Source organism: Triturus cristatus, chromosome 1_2 (assembly GCF_964204655.1).
Source record: "Triturus cristatus chromosome 1_2, aTriCri1.1, whole genome shotgun sequence".
Lineage (NCBI taxonomy): Eukaryota > Metazoa > Chordata > Amphibia > Caudata > Salamandridae > Triturus > Triturus cristatus.
In genome coordinates this window covers 272641899-272660797 of record NC_140580.1, presented here as the reverse complement: position 1 = coordinate 272660797, position 18899 = coordinate 272641899, and the positions used below count along the sequence as shown (strand labels likewise).

The window sequence follows — 18899 nt, the reverse complement described above, 5'->3', positions numbered from 1 at the left end:
ATTTCCTCTAACGGACAGTCCCAAACATGAGACCCCAGATGTTTTATTATATAGTCCGGCAACGCATATGGGTGGTGAAATGGATTCTCGGCTGGTCCTTGAAGACTTTATCAGAGGAGGCTCCTCACTTCTCACCGCAGCATGTGGGGACAGACAGTCCTGCCAAAGAACACAGAGTTAATCAGGCTGAACTTTGACCCCAAATAAAAAGAGGTTTCTGGCACGACCCAGAACATCTGTGTAATATTTTCGTATCTCAGTGGGGGTCAGGGTGACATATGCCATTCCTCATTCACGTGGCTAACTCCACAGCCTGATTTCTGTTTCGAGACCTGAAATATTGCACGTTTTGCATCATCCCCGGGTTCGCAGGCTCGTGCCCCCCAGGCCATGTTCGAGGGCATGGGGAAGTGTGCGGTAGGGGGCGGGAGGGAAACTGTATGAGTTGCCAGGGAACACGCCTGGCACTGGGCCGTGGTGGGAGTGACCAAGAAACGTTTGTACTTCGTAATATTGCTCTAATATCTAAGGCAAGGATGCAGCTCACTGAGTTGAGCAACAAAAGGAAGTGTATGTATGTGTTTGCATGCGTGCTTATCTGTGCATGTGTGTGTATGTGTGCGTGGGTGTGAAGGTGTGCATGTGTGTATGTGTGTGTATGTGCGTGTGTATATGTGTGTGTGTCTTTCTCTGTAGATCAAAGGTTCCCATCTCTGCAGGGCCCCTGTGCCTTTCATCCTTCTTCGTTTGGTGCCATCCTCCCTCTGACACGTCATTGTAGTACCCGCTGCCTGTGTGTGGCTCACGCCTCTGCCACAAACCCTAGAGACTGAATACACACAGTAGCAGTGAGTGCTGTGATGCTGAGCAGTCTGTCTGGCAGCACAGTCCCAGCATGCCACCAGGGTGCCAGTGACACTCCTTCAGCTACACTGGCTGCCAGTGAAGGCACAAGTCTCCTTTAAAGCACTGACAGTTGTCCTCTCAGCCTTTTATAAGACCGGCCCAAGTTACCTTCTGAACAGGACGCCCCCCCCCCCCACACACACACACACCCCTCCCCAAAAGAGCCTTACGCTCCCAGTCGGTCCCTTCGCCCTCAGATACATTCCGGATCACAAATTATTCCACAAATAATGGAAAAGCCGCCTGTTTAAGGGATTAGATGCCTCCAACCCTCTCTCCTGGCTCTTCCTAGTACCGGGACACACTCGTAGTATCCAGGCACTCTACAAATCCTTTCATTCATTCAATCATTGGGGCACTATACAAACGGTTGTTACTGAGGTATGTACCTCAGGGAGGGAGGCACCAGTTGCTTTCATCTCACTGAGGGTGTGGACTGGCCTTATACAGGCCACTGCCTGGCTTCAGATGTCTGTCTCTGGCAGAGACGTTTAAGCCATGGGCAAAGTGGGCCCCAGTCTCCAGGGGAGGGGGGGCTGCTGCTAGAGCCAGTTCCCTTCTGTAGAGTCTTGCCCTGATGACCTTGAATAATTCATATTGTTTTAAGTGCGAATTTCCTTTCATTTATTTTTAATGTGTATGGTGTATGGGCGTCTATTACAGTCATTTTGCAGAGAAATGTTTTTCTTTTTCAACACTGTGCAACATCGGATTATTTTCTTTTAGATCAAGTGCAATTAGTAGGGCTGTGTTTTCTTGCACTCTCCTTTGTGTGTTTCCCCTGCCAAATACTTGTGGTTTGTGTGAAAGGTTTAAGGGCCAGACTAGTCTGCAGACATATTCTGCTCCTCTGTTGCTGCCTCTTGGGCTCTGCGGCGCAGCCATTGGAGGAGGGGGCAGAGGTGGAGCCGGGGTCGCTGTATCTCCTTTGCAGCTCCCTTCTGCTAAACCCTTCATTAACTTTCCAGAGGCTTCAGAGGCAGACCGGCTGGCTGAGACACTCTTGGTTACTCAGGGTGTCCGTTTCATTTTGCAATATTACTGCATTTAAGAATTATCAGGCTAACAAAACAAATGTTGCAAAATGAAACGGTCTCGCTGTGTAACCAAGAGTGTCTCAGTCAGCCGGTCTGCCTCTGGAAAGTTTTTAAGGCAGCTCTGATCACGGTGCCTCCCGCAGAGCCCAGAACTTGAAAACTAAATTATCTGCTGAGTGCAGCAAACACAGAGCACTCTCAGTTAACAAAAAGAAACATTTAACAAGCAGTTAACAAAAAGAAACATTCGGGACTAAAAGTAACAAAATACCATCTCACATGCAGGCTTTAATTCAAATCTGTTAGAAATCCCTTCTATTGCACTGCACACTGTCTTTTCTTAACCTCTTTAGAGGTTCCTTTCCACACTGACCAGTTTGCCTCCCTTTTTTCTACCAATTGTATCCTACCACCATCATACTAGTTGTAGATCTAAACCTCTTATATCTTCAATTCTAATTTTAATGACTTAGAAGGTCCCAAAGGTGTGTGTGTGTGTGTGTGTGTGTGTATACATGGGAGGAGCTGTATGGGGTATGTTTGTGTGCGTGTGTTCTTTCTTTCTGCCTGTGGGTATGAAACTTTGCAAGCATGACGGCCTACCTACGTGTGCTAATGGCCATCTGTTGTTTGCTCTGAATAGTGCATGCATGTGTTCATCGGTGTGTTTATTTGTTGTATAGCTCTTCAATCCCTGGCAAAACATGCACCCAGGATAATATCCTGCATAGCTAAAACTTATATGTTCCCAACGGCGAGACCTATTGGCTATGCCAATGCTTGTTTTGATGGTAATGTGTATTTAAAATGTATGTAGAACTGCCGGTGCTAGGGCAGTGTTTTACAAAATGCCTCGTTACTGCTTCGAAGGCCCAGGGGAGGGGCCTCCTTTCCCTGGCCTCTAAGCACTAGAGCAAGCTGCAAGGTCCAGGTGTGGAGGCCCCTTCCCTGGGCCTTGTAGCCATTACTCCCTCTTTCCTTTCCTTTATTTGTTCCCCTGTGAAATGAATCAAAAAAGAGAAAAACACTTTTGCTGGAAAGGTCGTCTTTTTTCTGACATTTTTCACTTCCAAAGTTCAGTCTTGGGATGGGGAGAAATAAAAGGTTAAAAATGTAAAAAAATAACTACAGCCAGAAAAGGTGGGTCGAAAAGGGGCCAGATTGATTGTATTCACACCCAAAACACAGTAGTGCCAGTGAAGCACTACTTTTGTTTTCTTGTCTTTCTCGGAACAGCATTGATTTCCCCAGGTGGGAAAGTGCACCATTCCTGGATGTATTGCAATACTTGCTTGATGGGCGGATTGGAAAAACAAAATGCATACCGCGGCTCTGTTTTCACGAATGTGGTCTTTTTAAACCATATTGCTTACGTTTTGTAAGGATATAAGCAATGGACATTGAAACTGGTCCCTTCCAGCCCTGTAGTCATGGCCTTAACTTTTCATGCAAAAGCACTCTTGATTTCTGAATAATAAGTGCAAAAGTGTTAAGGTAACCATGTTGTTCCTGCTTACATTTCACATGCTTTACTTAATCTTACATTCCTTATGAGTGTTTGCTTTTTCCAGGATGTTGTCACTTTTTTTTAGGCAGCATATTGCTCTTGACTAGTGCGTAATTTGAATTGAGTCGCCTTCAGGTGTTTATAGCGGGTCGCAATTGGGTTGTAGTTGAAGGCAGTGCGAGTTTCTCTCAGTAGGGCAGTATGGTGTTCAGTGGGGGAGAGGATGTGGCACTATGGTCAGAGCTGCCGAATTTGGAAATGGGGGACCAGGTTCAGCCTTCATGACCAGTCCACCAGACCACTCTCCAGAGAGAGCACATTTCCATGCTAGACCTTAGAAGGCCCCGAAAGACCTTAGAAGAATGGTGTCTGAGCACCAGCAGGTGGACCATAGCGGTGGCAAGTGTGGGTTAACCTTGAAGGCCTGTCCACTACAACCCCATTGAAGCTCACCTCGAGTCTTTTGGGCAGGCCTATGAAGCAGCACACCCTAGAGCAACAGTGACTCGGTCATTGAGGTCACAGGGCCCTTGAGCATGGAGGCTCTAGGGCGGTGCGACCGATGAGAACGCAATGAGCGCTGACTTCGGGTGGGGGCGTCATGTTTGCTAGTATTTTATGTTTCTAAAAGCACTTGCTACCTCCTTCCTGGCCTCCAGCAATTTTCCGCAACAATAAAAATGTCATAATAACTCCGATGATTAATGTTTTTCCTAGAGAGAGATGGAGTTTTGTCAAGTGGAAGTTTTGACTTGTGGAAAGGTAGCGCAGAGGGTTAATGTTGTTATGTTATGTTAGATGTATTTGTATAGCGCATGGCTGCCCCAACACTGGGGCGTCCCAGCGATGGCGGACGGGTAACCAGGGAAAGTGATGCTAGACAGATGTAAAGACAGCCAGGTATAATCTGTTTCTAAAAGCCCAAGGATCATGTGCGCAGCATGCACACACAGCATGAGCTAGATAGATGAAAACAGCCAGGTTTTGATCTGTTTTCTAAATGCCCAATGATCTTGTGTGCTGCGCGCCATAAGTGGAATAGAGTCCCATAGGGCCGGGGCTAAGGACCTAAAAGAGCGCCCCACAGCTCTGCTCCTGCGCACCCTGGGAGTGCAGGCCAGATGCATGTCTGCGGAGCGCAGTGCTCGCGCTGGAATATATAGTGTACAGAGCCCCTGCAGTATCTGGGGGCCCTGGCCGTGTAGGATCTTATGGGTGGTGCAGAGAGTTTTGAACTGAATTCTCTGTTCGATAGCCAGCCAGTGTACACGGCTCAAGGGATGGGAGGTATGACAGTGCTTAGGGAGGGCAAAAAGAATGCGGGCAGCCACATTCTTTGCCCTTTGAAGTCTCCTAGTGACAGTTTTATTTATGCCAAGTAACAATCTGTTGCAGTAGTCAAGACGTGACAGAACCACTGATTGAATAATCACTTGTCAAGTGGAAGCATCAAAGAACCCCAGAATGGATTTCAAACCGCGTAGGGGGCCAAAGCATGTACCTGCCACCTTTTTGGCGTGAAGCTCGAAAGAGAGGGAGTTGTCCATCAGGACCCCCAGATTCTTGACTACACTTTTCGGTTGGGATGGGGTGCCCAGTGAGGCAGGCCACCACTCGTAGTCCCATTTATGGGTATCGTGGCCCACTAAGAGCACCTCCGATTTAGAGGAGTTAAGTTGTAGATAATTATCCGCCATCCAGTCTGAGATAGCCAGGACGTCTTCACAGAATTACAGTTGGTCTACAGCTGGGTTATTGGTGAAAGTGAATATCAATTGCATGTCGTCCGCGTATGATATCATATTAATCTTCCGGGCTTTAGCCAAGAGGGCTAGAGGGCAGACGTACACGTTAAACAATGTAGGGCTCAGGGCAGAGCCTTGGGGGACACCACTGCTGAGGGGGTAGGTACTGGACAAATAGGGAGGGGCGTGGATCGGAAAGGAGCGATCGGATAGAAAAGACGCAAACCAGGCCTTGCCACTGACCCTGATATCCCCGAGTTGTTGGAGCAAAATCTCATGGGAGACCGTGTCGAAGGCTGCACTCAGATCGAGTAAGATCAGTACCGAGGTGTTGCCCACGTCCAACGATGCCCTCAGCTGCTCTGTAACTGCCTGCAGGGTGGATTCTGTACTATGCCTAGGCGGAACCCGTTTTGTAATGTGCCTACTGCAAAGAACATGTACCATGCAGATCGCTACGTCCACATAATGTAAATAGGCCAGTGGGTTACTGCTTTTGTCAGAGAGATCCTATTGTTACTTGGAGTTTATAAGTCAAAATCATAACATACAACAATGAGCTATTAACTGTCATTTAAGAGCTGCATGCAAACCGCAAGGTATAAATTACAGCGTTATGTTTTTTCCCCAGTCTTTGATTATCCTAATGTTGCAAAAAGGGTTCTTTTGGACAGAAATCAATACTAGTTATTAAAGAGAACCCCCAACCATCTAAATTCAGAGTTTGTGTTTCGCCAGATCAATCACTATTAAACTATTCTGCCTACTAGTATGATTGTCATGTGACTCCTAGTCCTTTGTCTTATGTAACATTACCTATTGTGATTTACACACGTATGATTGATTTTCTCTGTGTAATGTGTGATGTAAAGTTCTCTGACACCCTACACTGGTATCAGTGGCACTGTAAATCAAATTAAATGCATCTGAGCGAGAATGTGGTTATGGAGACTTGAGGGGCACTGCTAAATGGTGGTAGTGAGGGAACCCATGGCAGAGCGAGTCATGGGGGGGGCACCAACATTGTCGCACAGGGCTCCACCAGCGCTAAAGCCGGCCACTTCTACTTCCTACAGTTCAAACACCAAATCAAAAATGTTGATTTGAAAACCCCTTGAATCTGAAACATACCTTCAAGTCAATGTATGATTTAGCAGTGGTCTCGGTTGTTCCAAGTCTTTTTTTATTTATGTAAAATCTTTATTTGCTTGCAATGGTGTCTTGTAATTTTGTACTATATGTGTTGTGTTTTTGCAAAGAGCCCACACACAAAAAAGATTGTCCTACGTCTCTTAGCATGTGCGTGTGGGATACTGGTGAGAGGATTTACGTTAAAACAAATTACAAAGTATTAATGTCATCCTAAGGTAGCACAATAATGGCACAGAAAGATAAGGGAGCCTTTTGAAATGTGCAATTATATCCATGGTGTGAGAGGTTTTCTCTTGTGTAATTTTATATTTTGAATGATCCCGCCCCTCATTACCTCAACAGGATCTCCCCCCTTTATGAGGCAGAACTGGAAATTGTATCATGCACTCATCTGGAAACAATCAGTTAACAAGGAGTAAATAATATACATCTTTGTGAGACCTGCACCTAGCTTTTCCATCCAATGTGACAAATGTAATCCATTTGATACAGTTTTAAAATATATGGACTTATTTCATTTGTATATTTATCTTTTTGTCCATGTTACGGATATCCACGTTAGGTCTCTTAAGTGATGCCAAATAAGATCAATAGTCCTGCGATGTCACCTTCTGTGATGTCACTTCTTGTGATGTTACCAAGGGCGGCTCCTCCACTAGGGCGGAGGAGCGTCGCCCCACTGCTTTCTCGCAGTGTGAGAAGCAGAAACACAAAATGCTAAAACTACCATTTTATGTTTCTGCTTCTCGCACTGCAAGAAAGCAGAAGTGTTTGGTTGGGGGCGGGTGGGTCTGCTTTAGGGCAGGAGAGGAGTGCCTTGCCCACTGCTAAGGGCACTGACTGTTTGGTCGGCCCTCCAGGGCCGACTAAACCAGTCATGCGCACTCTGGCCTTTCTCCATGTAGGCTGCATGGAGAAAATGGCCTCCCCATAGACGCCTGGCTGGTCGGAGTCCCGACCACTCACAACGCTGCCATTGCAGCATTGTGATTGGCTATGGGGAGGGAGGCTGCCTGCTTCCTGCTCCTGCCAGAGGCAGGAAAGCAGGAGAGCAGGTCAGGAGCAGAGACGACGCGCGACCCGCAAAGGTAAGTTTATTTTACTTTTAAATTAACCCCCCCCCCCATGCACGAATCCCGCGAGACCCCCCACCAGCGAGACATGCCGGCCACAACTGGATGTTACATGCAAATTAGAGTGGCCTTACATCTTCCCTTTCGCCCAGGGCCCCAGAATTTCTAGAACCGGCCCTGTCTTGTGTTCTAGGTCCATAGTCTGACAATTTAGACAATTCATATGTCTTGGTCTGCTATGCCACCGTTTTGCTATGTTAACTTTATACTTCAGAACGTGTCATGCCACAGAAACTCTCATTCAAAGTTGTGTATGTTCTCTTACAATTTCCTTGCGGTATGTGTTATGTGCTTAAGCAAGTGAAGTACTCACACCACACCAAACGTCATAAAAAAGGGGGGCTGGGGTAGTATTATGTGTAATAGTACATCCTCTCGTGTGCCCCAGTCCTCCTGGCAGCCTCGCCTCACAAAATGAAATGAAGTATAATCACGAATATATACATACAGTTAATGGAGTTGTCTATTACTCCATAGAGAATGCGGCTGGGCGGGCCCTGTTGTCAACTATGGCTAGGAACATATCAAATAAAAAGCAAACTAACCCGCTAATAACTAGTGTCTTGAATAGGTTTAGCGCCCCAGTTCTTTTTTACTCACTACTCCATGGGGGTTACCCAATTCCTTCGCCTACGTCGTCCCTTTACCCTCTGCGTCGGTGGATAGTTCTCTAAGAGTGAGCATTTTTAACCTATTCCACATCAACCAGGGCAAAGTTATGACATAGTCACATGATGTGGAGGGTTTATGAAAAATGTATTTCCTGAGTCTTTGTGTGTCAGTATTTATTCTGTGTTTAGTCAAGGTTCGTGGGAAACATAATTCCTGAGTCTTTATGTGTCAGTGTTTCTTCTGTGTCCTGTCATCCTGCTCAACAGGAAGTACGATTTTAGGCGAGTCATGGTCACCTGCCCAGGAAGGTTTATGGGAATTGTAGTTCACTAGATATTTTTCATTCTCAGAGTATCAGGAAATTAAAAAATAGTAATTATGATTGTTGAAACCTAATCAATTGCCCATAACGTTTTTATTGCGTTTTCATGTAAAATACTCAGACTGAGTCCAGTTTATATTTTTATGGCAACTACAGAATATGGGGGATTGTGGGAAATCTAGTGTTTTATACTGTACATCAATAATGCACCTCAACAATGGTTTAGGGGGGTGCACAATGGTAGAAGTCCAAGAAGCCTCAGAACTATCCTCACCAATTCCCATGATAGAGCACAAAACATTTGGATTGTATCCTAAATGTCCTGGACTTGCTGCGCAGGTGGAAAGGCCTTGAACACCATCATATCTAGAATGGCTTCTAGGAATGGACAGCAGTCAGGTGGGTCTATTGTTTGCTGATGGAGAACCCCAGGGATAACCCAGAGGTCACTATTGGCCAAAGTGGTCCAGAATTAACTGTAGGGAGCCCACCTACAGCAGCTAGTTGTCGAGGTACAGGAATACATGTATCCCCAGCCTGCGAATATGGACAGCAACCACTACTATCACCTTTGGAAACACCAAGGGGTGAAAGGGAAGATAAAGGGCAGGACAGCAAATTGGAAATGTTCCAATCTCCCTGTGAATCGCTGGTAGCAACTGTGGGTCTACAGGACAGGCACAGGAAAGTTTGTTTCCCATAAGTCCAAGGACACCATCCAGTCATCCAGGCAGTCAGTTTGAGCATTTTCAATTTGTCCTTCCATTCATTCAGTGGATATTGTGAACCCTCCATCCTTCTTGAGCAGGAGTAAGTAGTGTGAGTAACACAAGATGCCTTTCTCCAACTCTAGAACCCCCTTAATGGCCCCTTTGGCTAGGAGCTTGCGATCTTTAAATCTCTCCAATGCTGAGTCGGCCTTCTCCCCAACATGCCTAGATCCATCAAAGGGAATATCTATCATGTATGCCTGGACATCCCCTAAAAATTGTCAGGGACACTTTGGACATCTTGAGAAAATCCAGTCACATTATCCAAGCACTACAAAAAGGTGCACGTCCCCACTTATGCAATCCGTCGTGTCAAGTGCAGCTTTTCAAAACGCATTTTGCCACATCTTGTCCAACATCAATTGCATGGCCAAAAGTTGATCTAAACTTCCCAGGAATGGCTGGCAAGTTCTCGCTGGCTGTTTCCTAAGGCGCATGTGTGTAGCGGCCGAAAACGCAGATCATGATCAAGGAATATGGGGTTAGACTGACATATTTTAACACTTGTTTATTAAATACATCAATTTGCTTTGATTAAATACCAGCTGGGTGGAAGGAAATGCACAAGAATTCACCACACTTGTTGACATTTGTATCATACTACCTTCCAGAGTCGGGTGTTGGGTCAAAAAGGATGGGCCACCAGTGGCTGGCCTGTGTTGCCTGGTCACAGGTTGACTGACTCACAGTGGTGGCTTCTCCGCTAAGGTGGAGGAGCATCACCCTACTGCTGTGCAGCAGTAAAATAAAGGAAAAATAAATTTATAATTATAATAACTCTGGGTTATTATCATTTTATTTTGCCCTGCTGTGGCAGCTTTGTAGAGCGATACCAAAGGGGATGATGGACGGAGCGTTTGAGCAAATCAAACACTCACCCCCAGTCAACTGATCTGGGTTTAATCCATCATCATTCTTTAGCTCACTCCACCACCCCAGGTCAGACATGGCCATATGCAAATCAGTCTGACCCTGTCCCTCATGGGAACAGTCCAGCCCGAACTGCCAAGCCATGTCTTGCCTGGACCGGAAACAAGCATCCTGGGACCGGTTTCGGGTTCATAACCCTCATCAGTCAGGCTATCTTGAATCCAGTGGCAAAGTGAGCAAGGGACCCACGTCTGGGCATACCCTGCCAACTTAGGGCAAACAAAGTGATACCAAAGGGGATGATGGACGGAGCGTTTGAGCAAATCAAACACTCACCCCCAGTCAACTGATCTGGGTTTAATCCATCATCCATCAGCTTTGCAGGGCGGGGCTGAGCTGCTCTTACAACAGGAGCAGGGGCAGTGGTGAGCACACTTTGTATGTGTGCAAGAATGTTTGGCCGGCCGTCTTGGGCCGGTCAAATATTCATGCACACTTTCCATGTTCTCCATATTACAGCACTAGGCATTACAGCCTGGGTGGAGAACATGCCCAGGCTCCCATTTCCTTGCTGAGTGACGAACCGTGGTGCTCAGACCAACCACAACGCTGCATTGCAGCATTGTGATTGGCTTTGGGGAGCCTGGATGTGCTTCCTGTTCTGTTTCGGCGTTGCGGAGGGGTGAGGAGGAGAGAGGCGGTGGTGAGGTATGGGTTTCTTATTTTCGATACCCCTAACTCCCCACCCCTCCACCCCCGATCCGTGCCGGCCGCCACTACTGACTCAAGAGATGAGTACAGCTTCGCCAATGTGGCTGTTTAGGTGTCTGTAAGAGCCTCATTGAAAGGCAGTAAGGGTTCCGATGACAACGGTCCTGGTCATAAACTTTCAGTCACCAGGTTCGATTTAATCTCTATGGTGACCAGTGTAAGAAGAGGACTTATGCTGCCCTGCCAACAACAACTGCAAAAGAAGTATTCTCACAGGGTGGGCCTGATGGGTACTCCAGCTCAATCTCTGGAGAGGTATTCAGCCCACTTTTATTCTGTAGGCCTAGGTACATTCAGCTTTATGGGGTCTAAAGGCCCTTCAGAGGGTGCTGGTAGTGATATAAAATTTAAAGCATGCCCTCCTTAAAGGCCTCAATCTGCTGTGGGATTAGGATGGCATGGGGAACTGAGGACACGGTGGGACCAGGCTCTGGATCGGTTCAGAGTCAGAAGACACCAGAGGATTAGAGTCCTTGGAGTGTCAACTGCAAGTTTTTCCCCCCAATTTTGAGTGGTGAGTGGTGGACAAATCCAATTAATTTTGCCTTCTTGCACTTATGGTGATTTGCTTTAGATTTCAATTTACCCAATGACGTTCACAGGAGCCATGATTTAGTGGAGGAGCGGACCCACAGCCTGCAACGGAAATGGCTCAGGGACTTCAAGAGGGAGAGCAAAATAGTTCAGTGATGCATAAATGTGCTTCCCACTCTCTTGTCGCATTTAAGTGCATCAGAGAACGCTTTTTCCACGACTTTGCAAGAGGCACACGTGCCAATTTGTGACCAACATCTGCTTCCAGCAGTCACGCATGACCTAAAACCTGTTGTCTTAGAGAGAAATGGTTCACTCACAGACGGTTTTCATTAATTTGGATAGCGTCATTAAAGCAATAAAGTTGTGAGGCAGAGTTCCAGATCGGGGTCGAATAGCCCGGAAAGAAAGGAACTGAAGTCAGAGTGCATGGGTAGCACCTATCGACACCTCCAGCATAGGCCTTTTCTGAGTCCGACACCACCATCTACTGGTGCGCAGGAGAGATTGCATTAAAAATGCAGATCTAGTTCGGCACCTGGGATTATTCTAAAAGTGGCAAATTTGAGGCTAGAAGTATGCATTAGAAAGATAGACACCAAAATCCACACACAAATTCAGTAACAGCTTGGCCACACGAAAGATTGCTGTGGAAAGGACAAACAATGATGTTTAAACGAACCGCTGTGTGAAGTTAGATTTTATATTGATGGCAAATGCAATGCAGGGGCTCACAGATATTCGACAGACTTTGTGAAGATTGCGTTTATTCATCCAGTGAAGCAAACTCTAGTAGCAACAGGAGTTACAGGATTCCTGGTAAATGTGATTAGATGGAGGAAAGAATGGGGGCATGCTAGTGGTAGATTCAGTGTTGTGCAGTTGATGACAAGCTTAAGAGAAGACACAGAAAAGATACAGGAACTGAGACCATTTATAACAACCCTTCAACATTGACCATTCCTCCTTGGCTTCCCCCACGCCACCTGCGCATGTATGTTTCATCATCACGTTTTTTGCACCATATTCACACGTAAGTGCACTCTTGCTCCGTTCTCGTGCATACCATTATTGCCAATACATTAACCTCCTGATTACCTTTCTGACCACGTACCTCTTTCTTGGGATATATTTTCTTCCTCAGCCTCACATAGCTCTTCCTTCCACTGTGCACAGACTTGTTTAAATGCTAGTTACACGTCGTTATGTGCACAAGATTGCTATAAGATTGTCTTTTTAATATCTGTTTCTAAACTCTACTTTTCATTTTCCTGCCTGTTTTCATCCCCCCTTCTCTTAAATGTCTCACAGGCACCATATACTTCAGGCTTGTATTAAAATTGTCCTGATGATGATCCTAGTATTGTGTTAAAGGATCAAAACGTCGTCAAGTTGCTGAAACACCTTGCACATAGATCTATTTTGATAGTTAAGTGCAACGGTTGTCGTCTTTATGCTTGTCCTAACTATTTGCATTATATAAAAGCTTTTCTTGTCTTGCTTGAATGTTTTGTTGAAATGTATATGTTTTGTGACTATGTAGGACGCAGGACTGTGTCCCACTTTATTGTTGTGTGTTAATATTCTTACTTGATCATTCATTAAAATGTACTGCCTGGCTGGACAGTAGTAATATAGTACTGATTCTAGTCTATATTGATTGCATACCCACTCTAGCTCCTTAACAAAGACCACTGTTTACTCTAAATACTGACGCTCAAGGTCCTTGCTTAGCTTTTGGGTTCCCTTGTCTTTGTTGAAATATATTAACTTGGGTAGAAGCAGCAGCGTTTCCATGAAGCTGTGTTTGTAAAAGAAATGCACAATTATTCTACATTAGCGTTATAAATAAATGTTGCAGTAAAGCTGGGAGCCTGAGGGTTGGAAGGTGAGCCAGGACAGTTCGGGAAAACCCACATCTTGGGCAACCTCCACCGCCTGCAGTCTCTGTGCTTGTAAGCATCCATATTTCCACTGCCAGTGTGTTAATCTAAAAAACAGGTGCTGTTTGCTGGATAATACCAAGTATTAGCTGCGGTATTAAGATTTGTCCACCTGATTGTAGTGTGAAAGAGTGCAGTTCTCGTGCCTGTGGGAAAGAGATCATTGGGGAGACCCACGATTATCATAAAACTTTGAATGTCACCCCCTTCTGGCCCACACTGGTGCGATATTGAGAGCTTGAGACCCACCCACCCCAAGAGCCTCAGTGCAACAACCCAAAGATGATGCTGCATTGAAGCAATGCCCTGCTCTTTATAAAAGCATGTTGGGAGGCTAAGAAACAAAGCGCCGTTTACAATCACGTACAGTCCATGCAGCATAAGTGCCTTTTACGACAACATTCACTGTTCATATTTAAAAAAAACTCCTTCCTTGCAAATAGGAAACAGAAGCCCCCCTTTAAAAAAATGGAGAACCTCGTCTTTAAAAGCACTTGATTATTAAATACCTTCTGGGAGGCAGCGGTGAAGCCCTCATTTCAGTGGCTGGGGCAGTTGGGATTTTTAGCTGTTTAGTCTGCCTCAGTGGTCCAGCCCAAAGTGATTAAACACATGATCCCAAAAACATTCCTAATGCAAATATTATGTAAGTCACTTTTGTGCTGCATGGTCAGAGGCCAAGCCTCTCAGCTACAGCCATTCAGGCCTTACACCAATGCAGGACATCAGAGGCAAGCGTCAGACAGGCCAGTTATTCAGTGTGTTTTGTAGAGATGTAGCTTAGATGGACCGTCCGTTTGAGGCGGGCCAATGCTACTTTGCATATGGGAGTCTGTGTCTAACACAGCAGATACGAGCGAGAGAGTGACAGAGTGTGCTTCTACAAAGTGGAATTTGGTTAAAATTTGATTTTAAAAAACATGTGCAGAATGCTGACAATAACTAAAGTTGTTTGGTTACATTCTACGATCAGTGGCATGGAAATAAGCCAGTCAAGTGTTTTACCAGTTGTTAATTAGATTAAGAACGTGGGTGCTAACAGCCTTCTTGTCCACATATTTTTAGGTGTTAACTGCTGTTAATTGCGTTTCATGTCCTACACCTCAACCTCACGCCTGTATTTGTGGAGTGAGCAATTAAGACCAGTTAGGCCCCTCGGAAGAGGATGTTAAATGCTATCAGTTGCTCATGCCACATTTCTGCTCAGATAACAATTAACGCCCCGAGGAGATGGCAATAATATCTGCCTACTTCGAACAATCCGTCAGTTTTTGCTGTCCAATTGCTCCCTTTGAGATGACAAAATTACACTGCTCAGACATGCACATATAAAATAAAATCAAGCACCCATTTCTTGAACATTTTTAGCATTAGGTCATTTTGTTTGCCAGTTTTACAAAGTTATTTGCATTTTTGTGCCTGTGTGCCGTGTTTGATCGTGCTTAAACTTCAGTTAATAACATTATTTTTTTAACTTTACCTGACTAATTGACCTACTCTATCTTTACGCCTCGAGATGGGAGCATACCCTCTGCCCCGCCGAGGAGTTGTTGCAGTAAGTTGACAGCCAGCCTGTCGGCACTAAGGCCCAAATGCTACAGCTGAGGAGAAGCTGCCACAGGTAACGTGCCCTCCATAAACGTGTATCCGAAGGTAGAGAACCCAGTTTATAATGAGTCCCACAAATGCTCCACAGCTGTCAGTCGCGGAAGGAGAGAGCGCCCATTCATCTACGGGTTCTTGTAGAAATGAAAACACAATGACAAGAGGGGAGCAGGCACCGCTCACAGCCAAGCAGAGATGGGTACATACATGGAACGCAGCGAGCAGACCCTGCGTCAGGGGTGACCTCCACGGGCAACGCCGGTATCACTGCACAGTGGTGAACAATGCCTGGGGTGTGTACTCACACTCTGAGACACCTTAGCAAAATACATTTCAGTTAAAAAGTTTTGTTACAAGTTGCTGGGTGCTGCACAGGCTGGAAAATAAACAGGATTTCATGTCTTTGACTCGGACTCTCATTATTATCAGGTCGATATTTTGAGTAGCCTTGAGATGTGAATGTACGTTCTCTTACATACTTGGAGCGCAATATAAACAAGTTACAGAGCAAGTAAGAGGGACCATCACACGCTGTACAGTGTGATGGCCAATTACAATATTCTCCAAGTGAAATCGCTGAGGAAGGAACGCAGAACACAAAGGAGGTACATTTGCACAAATGGACAAATACCAAGCCAGCATTTCTGAATGCCACAGATAACCAATGGCAATTGGTGGGTGTGCCAAACCCCACAGAAGAGATATAACAGGTCGATCGGAGCTCGACCTAAACACCACCACCAAACACAGAAAGGTACATTCACCACTGGCCCCAGGGGGGAGATTCACCAGTTTCAAGTTTCCAGAGATGATAATGTCTACAAGGTGTTTACAGTTTATAGAGAAGAGTTTAAGTGGAATGTAGGGATACTCTCCTAAATGGAGGTGCTCTAGAGGATGAACGAAATTCAGCACAGAATGTAGTTTTAAATAAAAGTGGTGAGCATGGGGAGCTGGCTGAGCACCACACGATGGAATAGATCAATGAAGAGCTAGTGCCCCTGGACAAATCCAGTGAGTACAGGGGTGTTAGATGACTAACCCTTCGAAGGCTGCAGATAGGCCAAGGTGGATTAGGAGATGATTGAGGTGAGGTTACAGACAGTCATAGATTACAGACACATTGAAACACATTCTTCTGGATTTAAATTGCAGTGGGTTGAGGAGGGGGATTGTAGACAGAAAGCAGGTGAGTCTGAGGAAATCAGGTGAAAGAGACAAGCAACTAGTTGGATAGCGTGTGGGGGGGTTAAAGTAGAGTGCTTCGAGTATGGGTACCAGTATAGCGGGGTTGAAGATGGGGGAAATATACTGCATGTTATCATACAAATGTCATTTGTTGTAAAAAAAAATGTTCTCAAGTCACACCGAGGTGGGTCTTAAAGAATGAGAAGGAGACTAGGTGCAGGGTGGTCCGAGACAAGGTAGACTCAAGATGGTGTACGCAACTAAGGTAATTACATGGAATGTGAACGGCTTGAGGGGGAAACAAGTATAGATTGGTATTAGAATTTTTAAAAAGGATAGAAGCCCAGATCATTATCTTACAGGAGACACACTTGGCTGCCATGAATGTAGATCGGCCCTAAAAAAGTGCTCTGGATACAAGAGGTTTTCTGTTCGGAACAAACAGGAAGCACAAAAAGAGTAGCCATATTCATAAAAAGAACATGGAGATAGAAGTGATAAGCCACAAGTTACCAAGTAAAGATATAGGTGATGCCATGGACCCAGGAGGAAGGGAATCTATTTGCTCAAAACCAGGTCAAAAGTCAAATTAGATATCTAGGCATTACGATTACAAAGCCTCTTGCAGAATTACCAGTAGGGAACTTGGCCAGGGTGGGTAACGCGATAGAGTCTCTGCTTAGAAGGTGGGTCAATCTTTTGATAGGGATATATGGGAGCTTCAATGTTGTTAAAATGCTGGTTCTCTCTAAATTAACATTTTTGTTTAATACAGTACCGTTATCCTTTCCAACCAAGGCTCTACAAAGATTGCAGGGAAAGGTTAGCAGTTTTATATGGGCATTTAGGATCCCCAGGAAGAAACTCAGGAGCGAGGTGAAGGAGGACTGCCTGTACCGGATTTTATGGTTTATTATTATGCCTTCAAATGCAAGAACTTTAAGCCCCTGGCAGATAAATTGGATGACTCTTGTATGGGTCAGTAGTTCAGAGCCATGTTACAACACATAGGTCCGGCTTACAGGTCACGTTGAAAGTGCTTTTGGCTGCTTTAAGGGTCTAGATATACATGAATAAAGTCCTGGGAATCCATTATTACGCAGATCTTGCACCAATTTGGGACACTCCAGATACACCTGACTTTAAGTATAAGCGGAACTATCCTCTTCGAGGGGGTAATTCTCTCACCTAGGGAGATTTTAGGAGAGGAGATGCTCTGATCTCATGGCAGGAGATTTCTGATCTGTCAAAAAGAAGGGCTTCCAAATTTAAAAACCTGCAGTTGACTTACTAGTGGACATCACAAAATCTATTGGATGCAGGTGGTGCAGTTCTGGAGGCCTTCTTTACTCGGATGGGCGCCAAAGAATAATTCAAGAAGGAAATCTCCCAGTGGCACTGGACAATCATCACTGCACTAGATGAGAAGACAGGACTTCCCTATCAAAACTGGGAAAAGGTCTTACCAGGAATAATTGATGAGCAACTATGGCGAGTATCTCCGAGTCTACTTTACTCAAGTATGTCTGCCAAGTAGTGTTTAAGCTTTCAGCACTTTTAATGAGTCATACGATTTAAAAAGCAAACAATACAAATTATTTATTCACTATGCACAATTTAATTAAACAAATCTCACCTTTCAAAAATTTGCGGATAATGGATTCTTTAGAAGTCACAGATAATATATCTGGTTGAATTGAACGAGTTGATTCTGACTTTAACATTTGTACATCTGTAAAAACAAAGATGAAGATTGCAGCAGTAAATACTAAGTGAGATTTTCAGCAAAGTTATTGAAGCTTGTTTATCATCCCAAATATCCCCGTCTTTATTTAAACTAATATCACCATGAGCACAAAATGAAAGAAAATGTTTATTGACATTTTCAAATATGCAACATAACCTATGATTATACTGATTAACTGTGAATCCAGCATAGCAGTTTTCTTTTGTTTGGAATTAAAAAGCTCTGTCACATGATCACCCCAACTCTCCACTCACCCTCCCATTACTGTCTCGGCACCTCCAGGCATGGCAGCTGACTACAAAAGTAGAAAAAAATATCAATTGTACACACGTCTCCTTCTATATTTTCTTTATTATAGATGTGTCCTTGTCTGTAATGTCATGTCTCATGCTTGCTAATAGTCCTAATTTAACCACTTTTAAAGTGAGGGTATGGTTGTAAAACAAAACCTACATATCACTGAAATGTACTAGTTATGATTACGTGTACTAACCATAACTTGCATCTCCATAGTGGACCACTCAAGACCTCACACGTAACATCACTGATGACGTGTTAAATGACATCACTGATGAAATCTAAAATTACACCAGTTATGACATCACTCATACTATGACTTTGCCTGTGAGTGAATTTAAGAGGTTTGTACATAGTTTTCAAAATGTAATGACAAATCCTAAACGTAACTTCACTTTAATTGTGGTATTTTCAGTGAATTTCTTTTATTTTGATGATATATCACATCCAAGGTCTTTAAACATATTTGCTCCAACCCCCCCAAAAAAAAGATTCAGATGCTATACCACAATAAGTGAGCCTATTTAAAAGGACAGAATTCAGCGTTTACATTTAAAGGATCCCTTCATGTGTCGTCAATTGTCTGCAAACTATTTTTCAAGACCGCATACCTGACCAACCTAAAATGGCATTCAGGGCATAGGTAGCAAGACATCAGATTACTAAAACCCATAGTCCCCTTCCATAGTCCATGGGCTCAGTACCACACTGTGGACTATGGGAGCATGGAATAAGTCCAAACATGGGTCCGTGGACTATG

At 44.7% G+C, this 18899-nt stretch overlaps 1 protein-coding gene across 7 annotated transcripts in view; it reads right to left on the bottom strand.

Annotated features, from left to right (window-relative positions):
- PIK3AP1 (phosphoinositide-3-kinase adaptor protein 1) overlaps positions 1 to 18899 on the bottom strand; it is a 1621635-nt gene that overhangs the window by 592987 nt on the left and 1009749 nt on the right. For all 7 annotated transcript variants that reach the window (XM_085603661.1, XM_085603665.1, XM_085603660.1 and 4 more), the window contains one exon: positions 17732 to 17827. In XM_085603661.1, coding sequence (XP_085459787.1) covers positions 17732 to 17827 — 96 coding nt within the window. The remainder of the gene's footprint in view (positions 1 to 17731; positions 17828 to 18899) is intronic.